The 8,021-nt window shown below is 36.3% G+C and overlaps 1 protein-coding gene across 1 annotated transcript in view; it reads left to right on the forward strand.

Annotated features, from left to right (window-relative positions):
• HGF (hepatocyte growth factor) overlaps nt 1-3,041 on the forward strand; it is a 54,418-nt gene extending 51,377 nt beyond the window's left edge. The window contains exon 18 of the mRNA XM_059471752.1: nt 559-3,041. Within this exon, the coding sequence (XP_059327735.1) occupies nt 559-729 (171 nt within the window). The 3' untranslated portion in view covers nt 730-3,041. The remainder of the gene's footprint in view (nt 1-558) is intronic.
• Nucleotides 3,042-8,021: the final 4,980 nt, after the last annotated feature.

The raw sequence follows: 8,021 nt of genomic DNA on the forward strand, positions 1-8,021 counted from the left end.
AAAATTTAACAAGTTATGTCTCAAAATAGTGCTTAAAAAAGTATTACCTTTTATCATGCTTTTTATTCCTTCTGCCTATTAGTACATACAGATTCTCATCCTAGGGCCTTGCAAGATGATTGAAAGAAATATACTAACCTGACTTTGTCAATATGTTTGACGCAAAGCCTGTCATTATAACAAAAATGTTTATCTGTCAACTCACATTTAGCTCATCTGGTTTATATTCACATAAAAAATATTAGGCTTGCAGGTAGCTGAAAGAGGTGAATAAAATCTGGTGGTCTGAAGTCATTAGAATGACATGTAAAGATGGATCACAGAGCTTAATTTGCACAGAAGGAACAAAAGGTCAGAGGCCAACTCTGACATTGTTTGTCATAAGTTCTGGTTATGAAAAAAAAAGATATTGTAACTTGGTTTATGTCCTGTGGCAAGAACACTATTGCTTAGTGCATCTTGCCATCCCCAAAAGAAACCATTCAGTAGCAGACAGGTGGGAGCTGTGTCTTGGAGCATTTTGAGAAGTGACACTCATGCTGTTTATTTTTTTCCCAGCGAGATTATGGTGGTCCTTTGGTTTGTGAACAAAACAGGCTGAAGATTGTAATTGGTGTCATTGTTCCTGGCCGTGGATGTGCCATTCGAAATCGTCCTGGGATTTTTGTTCGGGTCTCATATTATTCCCGGTGGATTCACAAGATTATGATGACCTACAGAAAACCCTGAAAAAGTCAACAACTCCCACTGAAAGATTCTGGACAGCCTGTAATTAATGTGTAATGTAAAGAACGACAATTTTTTAAGTACTTGATAGTCAAGTTTCTTGAGCTTCTTTTAATATTTATGGGTGTTTTTGGTGTTTTTGTCTATCAGTGTTGTTTTATAAATGTTGGAGTGACTTACAGTATATGCAAGTATGGTGACATATCTCCTGAAGATACTTGAATGGATAAACAATTTTGCAAAGACATTACTGGATGATAAATGGTTTTGTAGAAATAGATCATATGACCTCCTTGATGCTGCTCTTCAGATTATCTTAGGAGAAACAAGTTATAGTTCTACTTAACACATCTTATTCTTTCTATGAGCCATATATTTCTCTTCATATATAACAAAAGCGCTACTGAGAAATATATGCATCTGTCAGGACAGCATTTATGATCATATTTCTCTTTCCCCCTTATAAGAGGTCAAAGATTTCAGTACTTTATAAAAAAATAATATCTTTAGTAAGCAATCTTTTCATTTTTGATGGATTTTGACAAACCTGCCATAAGCAGAGTTCTCGTAGAAGTCACTACCACTTTCTTTTACACAATGCTTACAGACTCCAGTTCTGCACTTGGTTCCTTCACTGTATATATGGTCCTCTAACAGATATCTCAAACCCCATTTTGGTTAGCAAACTCTTGATCATTCCTTTACAATCTTACCGAGAAATAACTGTGGATTTGCAATGCTAAAGACAGCATCTCATACAGTTTGAAAAAGTAATCCTGAGTAGCTATTGGAAGACTTTGGGCATTGAAAGAAATTTAAATCAAATATGCCCAAATCTTTCTAAACAGACAAGTATTTAAAGTTTGGTTGGTTCTAGTTATTTTATGGAACTCTGCATTTACAGCAAGAAAAAGAACAGTTGAATCTAGCGCCTGGCTGAGAGACTTAAGACTGGGAAAAGTAAGTTATACGTTAATAGTTTTTCAGAGCCATGAGAACTTTAATAAAACCTTAACTAGATTTGGAAAAAAGTCTATCTTTTGTATAATTCACTTCAATATAATAAAACAATTGCAGAGATTGATATGATCTTGTATTTAATATGGACAACATCACCAACAGTTTAGTTGTTTGTTTCCTGTCTATGTATGGGACAATCATTTTCCTTTTTGCTGATAGGGAAAGGGAACACAAAATCATCATCTATGAAAAGTGCTTGTTCTTCTGTAGGCATTTAGTTTTATGTCTGGAAATTTTGTACAAATATGTTGGTATAGGTGGCACTGATTACCATTTAATTTCTGGAAAATTGATATGACATATATCCAATGTTAGTTTTACTACTGTACATGTAATGGCATAAATAACAGCACTGTTGCTTCACTTGTGACTGTGTAAATTGTAAATGTTTCCAGTAGTGTTTGGTCTGTGTGTCATATGTAACTGCAGAGCCACGAATCTGGCCCCGTGGTGTGGATATTTCATCCAAAAGGACATTTCATGCAGAAGATGCAGGGTTGAATTCTGCCCTGTCAGAAAGCAACCACTTCAGGGGAGATGTCATGGGAGACAGGCCTCGTCTTGGCTCACCAAATTTTCTTCAGCAGTGCACTTTGACTTCAGTGGGACTCAGTATGCTTACATCTGGTGAGCTGGGATGAGTTTCAGCCTGTGCTTAAGAGGCTTGGCTCGCTGAGATTTGTGTCACATTTCCAGCGGATTCTACTGGCACATAGGGCAAAGTGTTTCAGCAAGCAGAGCTTCTGAAGTTCCTCCTGATGTAAATAATCTCTTTGGACAAGATGTGACTTCTCTGTGCAGCACATTCAAGGTTGTGGACGCTATGCAGACAGTCTGTCTCAATCTATTCTGGCCACCTCTGAAGGCTTCATGCTCCCTTTAGCCTCTCTTACTTACCAGGCCTAAAGAGGGCAGGATTTAGCCTATTGTATTTACACTTAATTATTGTCATGTAGGTGAAGAGTGTATTCGTACTAAGTATATACTGACCACATCTTATTGAAAGGATTACATTTTTAAGAAAGACTTTTAAAAAACTCCAAGTGAGTTTTGTTCTCAGCCACAAGTAGAATGTGGATAAAATATACAATTCCATGTTCACTCTTTGTATTCGAAGAACTGTCATGTGCTCACTGTATTATGTATTTGCAGGCATTTTGTTATGTCTATCTAAAAAATTTGAATCCTAAAATATTTTACTTATAAGCTTCTGCTGTGCAGAAGACTGTGATTTTTATATATATATATATATATATATATCTCACACACACACACACACACATATATATATGATAAAAAATACTGTTTTTTCTTAGACAACGTGTAAGGATTTTTACCTGTTTGTTCTGGGCAGTGCCTCAGTAAAATAAATTGTTCAGAGTTGATGCTCCAGAACTTAACAAGTTTGTATGCACTTGCTTACCAGGTATTTTTGCTCCCCCAATCTCAGAATGGAGGGCACCTGAGATCCTGAAGAGCAAGGGAAGAGAAGAATAATGATATGTGGTAATGAATCTGTACTTCATTTATTCCTGTGAATATTTCTTGTTGGTACCAATGGTACCGTACCAGGCAACTGTTATAACTACAGGACTCTCTTAAGAAAGGACACTCTATAGATATTTTTTCACTGTTCTAATATTTTTTTTCTCTCTGTTATAACAAGGGAACCTGATCTAGTGCCCATCTAAATGCTGAAAAGCCTCTAATTAACTTCACTAGGATCTGAATTTTACTTCATAGATGTGATTTTAATCAGATTAGAATAAAGGGTACAGAACTTAAATTCTTGTTAAGGACATTCTTAAACTCCATTTAATTTCATTCTCATTCTCTTTGCTGTAACTAATCCTTGATCTCTGAAAGGTGTAATTTTCAGATATAAAATTGTGGAATGAATACCTAAGAGGTGATTTTGTGCAACTGAAGTTAGTTTAACTTAATTACTATTTTCTTTGGGCATTAGAACTGGCTAACGCATCTTCATTTTATTAAAGAAAACATTTTTCCCTTAAAAACGTTTTCCCCCTATCTCTTTTTCTCTCATAAACCTCATGACCCTCAGAAAAATGTAGCTCTCATTGGGAATGTACTGGTCTAGATTTTTGCTGCTACTGCTGAAATCTTCTTCTCTCATTTAAGATTAAAATTCTCTGAGGCATTCTGCAATCGCTTCCTGCAGGCAATGCCAATGTACTTGACAGAGCTACTCACTTGAGTTAGAGCTTTTCAGATGAGGGTCCAAATATATTTCTGGGGGTCAAAATCTACTCAGGCAAAATGTCCCTTGAATTCAGTGAATGAGATTGTCAAAAGAGCAGGGCCTAAGAGTTGTTCAGTGCTTTTCCACATGGATCCTTGTACACATTCTCAGCTCCAAGGCAACCTCAGCAGGAGTTGAGGCTTTGTCATCATCCTTCTGTAAAGCTGGTTGTAAACCAGTTGACCCCCATGGAGACTGTAGGAAGCCTATTAGGTTGGTTATTTAGCTTTGTCTCCTTACCAATTATTTTTTTCCTCCCTCATGTGCACTGGTATATTACTGTTTTTGAATGTTGGGGCTGCTGGCAGGAACTGACATGGCTTTTCACCCTAAAGTTTTCTGGTGTTCCTTTTTAAAAATACCCTTGGGCATTTATGTATGGTGTTTTCTTGCATGGGATCTAACTTCAGGGAGCTGCCTGTGGACTTCAGTGTATGATAAAAGAATTTTTTTTATTTAAGAGGGAAGAATAATGCTCCCATTAAGTACAACTTGATGAATGCCTAATGAAAAAGGAACACTCTGGTTATAACTTGTAATACAAATCTTCTGTAATTAACATGTTCATTAGTTAATAAAGTTGGTATTTTTGTAACCTTGTTTACTCTTATTATTCTTAATAAAGTATTTTATAAAAAACAACAAAACTTAATTAGCATTACATTTCTTATTGAAAGAACAAGGCCACAACCCCACTGCAAGTTTCCCAGTTCCAATTCCAGTGAGGGATTTTAATGTGCAAAGTAAGGAGGACTGGTGCTGTAAAGATCCTCTTGTGTCCAATTGCAGAATTGAAAATAAAATGAAAGAAAGAGCCAAATACATGGTGATCTTCTTGAGAGTTCCCAAGACCTTTCTAAATTATTTCTGCATTGAGAATGGTCTAAGCATATTACAGTGAGATATTAGCAGTGGAAAGGATGTTCTCAAGCTAAATATAAATATTTTCCTTGAAGTTTTAGTTCCTTAAAATTTTAGTATGAGAGGCTTGGAGTTTTACTTACTTGAATAAATACACTTTACACTTCTGGAAAGGGCTCCCCTCTCAATATAACTTTGTACTGAGGTACAAAAAATGATGCAAAGGAGAGCAATAACTTGCAACAAACCTTGGTGCTGCTGCTGCTTATTACCACAACCAGCCAGCAGCTACCAGAAAAGGAAATAAGCAACACCCTTACTAACCCCACCAGATCAGTGCCAAGTATTGTCAAACTCCTGTAAAATCAGAGCATTCTGGTGAGTTCAAATAAGGGACAGTAATCTCATTACTTCTTTGTCGTTATTCAGCTAAAATTTCAAAGTTGTAAGCATTTCTGGTTGCACTGTGATTTCGATGATTTAAATATATATTTGCTCCAGCTATATCCACAGTGATTCATTTTTCAAATAGACTCATATGCAGAGTGTTTGAAGTCAGATTCTGAGTTTTCCATGGCAAACATCACTTTTTTGTGTGTGTGTTTTTTCAAAAAGGGAGTTTTCTAATCAGTCCATAAAACCAATGGATTTTATCAGGAACTCCTGAAAGCACTGGGAAGCTTTCAGTAATTTCCACCATGCAGGAGTGCCTCCAAAGTTATTAAAAATCTGTAAATATTCCACATGTCAAAACAATACTTTGCTACAGTTTTACATTCAGCTTTCAGTATGTTCAGGTGACCTGTGTGTCTTCTGGGAACCGTGAGAATTAACTGCTTGTACAGAAATTTGCACCACAAAAATCTCTAATAGGATATTGCCTTCATATTACATTCTGTGGTGGCTTTATCTTTTGTAGCTGCAGGAACACTGTAATCTGCAGATGATCAATGATGGAAGCCCACATTGATGCTCACTGCTTGTGTTCTGCTCTGTGTTATTTAACAAGCCTCATGTAAACAGAGCAGGCCATTTAGCAGGGCTCGGCTGTGTATCTACTCTGCCTTCAAAAGCACCGATTTCTGGACAGCTACGTTCCAATAAAACCCACGTGCAATAAATAGGAAAGAAAACAGCTGGGAGGGAAAAGGCAGACCATAAAAAGGTTAATAACAAAATAAGCCCTAAAATAAAAAAGATTTTTTTTTTCATGTTGTCTCAGTTTTTATAACATAGGCTGTATGGTGTGAAAAGCTGCAGTAGAATAGCTTAATAGTTAAATCTACTTCACTTTGTTGAGAACACTTGGGAAGATGCAATGACTTCTCCATATGGTCACAGAAGATACAGGACAAGTTGTGCTTCTATGTCCAAAGTCCTGATCCTACTTGCATTGAAATCACTGTCAAAACACTATTTTAAAACATTATTTAGCCCAATCTAGAGCTAATAGATATGTCCCAAATCTTCCTTCAAAACCCCTCAGACTTTGTCTTGACATTGTTTCAGATCCTGTCTTGAAGAAGTGCTCAGGACGTGTTCCAGACTCTTAGTGAGTATCAGAGGGAGAAAATCTACATTTTATTTCAATGCTGAGCATCAAAGTTCAACTTCAGACTATCAAATTTGCTCAGAGACTGACTGAAGATGAGAATTGGTTAATTTTCTTACTATTCAGATATTGTTCATTAAATAATAATAGCAACAATAATTTTATCATTATAAATTATTAAGAAGAAGAGGAACAACAACAACAATCTTAAAACCCATGATGAATGCACTTGCTATTAATTTAGCTTTTATACAAAAAATAATAAACTCTTTAGGGAAAAACTCCCCACCAGAGCAAATAAATGTACCACTTCAGAGTCCAAGAGATGTCATTTACTTGAGATATCTCACATTTTATCTGTTGAAGCTAGTGCTGACCTCAATTGGAGTATTTAATGCATTCTACTGGAAGAAATATTGTGTAGAAGACAGTGCAATTCATAACAATTTATCAAAAATAAGGCAAGAAAGACAACATTAGAGGTATGCACTCGATTAAATGAGGCTAGTATAAAATACAAATAAGGATATAGTCCTTCTCTTCCACAGAGAGAAGTTTTGCCTTCAGCAAAATATGACTTTATAGTATTTAATTCAGTTCATATAATACTGACTAAAAAAAATCCAGATGGTTTTCTTTTCTTGAGGATTAATGTCAGCATTATACACACAATGAGCAAATATGCATTTACATCAACATTGCTGTTTCAAGCCATGTCAACAACAGTCTCGTGTCTTGGGCGTAAATATGCCATCTGCTGTTCAGCCTTGTGTTTAACAGGGCTCTCACTTCACAGAGCACTTACAAAACTGCCATCACAGAACTCCTTCTCCAATTTTTTAAATTTACTTTTTTAATTGTTTATTTTAAATTTTTTAAAATGAAATCACTGAAAATTTTCTGTTCATAGCAGTGTAAGTTGTGGAAGATTTGCATTAAGTGTTCACTTGAAAGTCCTGCTTTCCATTTCTGTGCATACTCACAAGACAGATGAGTCCAAATTATTGCCTTTTCCTTCAATTCTTTGTAACCTATATTTCTGTTGGTTAAGTCCACACATGGCCTCAATTTTTTTTCTGTTACATATATTCAGAAAAAGTCCTTAAAATACCTTTAGGAAGTGAAAACTCATTGCAGCCCAGCCTTCAGCTATGCCCTGATGTTCCCAACTTGCCATCAAGTATATTAACTGATGGAAAGGAATATTCTTGTGGGCTAGATGGCTTCTACACTTCCCACATCAGCAAAGCCTGGGGAGGTGCTCACAGCCATCCATACCAAACCATCCATACATTGCCAGAGGTCTGGTGTGGCTGAGCACCCCAAGCACACAAATTACACATGGACGCAGAAACAAGTGCACATCACAGCCACCCAAATGCACATAAATGTCTTCACAGTGGTATATTTATTAATCTAGAATTAATAAATTCACAATCTACACACATACTTCAGGAAAAGGATTTTAACCTGGGGTTTTCCTTGTCCCAGTGCTGTGATAACTCAAGTGCCTTGGCACAGGAATACAAGAGCGTGCAAAGAGAGGTCGTCCTACCAGGACAATTTATCTCACTTTCAAACTAACCAAGAATAACATGG

Source organism: Ammospiza nelsoni, chromosome 5, assembly GCF_027579445.1.
Source record: "Ammospiza nelsoni isolate bAmmNel1 chromosome 5, bAmmNel1.pri, whole genome shotgun sequence".
In the NCBI taxonomy this organism is placed as follows: Eukaryota; Metazoa; Chordata; class Aves; order Passeriformes; family Passerellidae; genus Ammospiza; species Ammospiza nelsoni.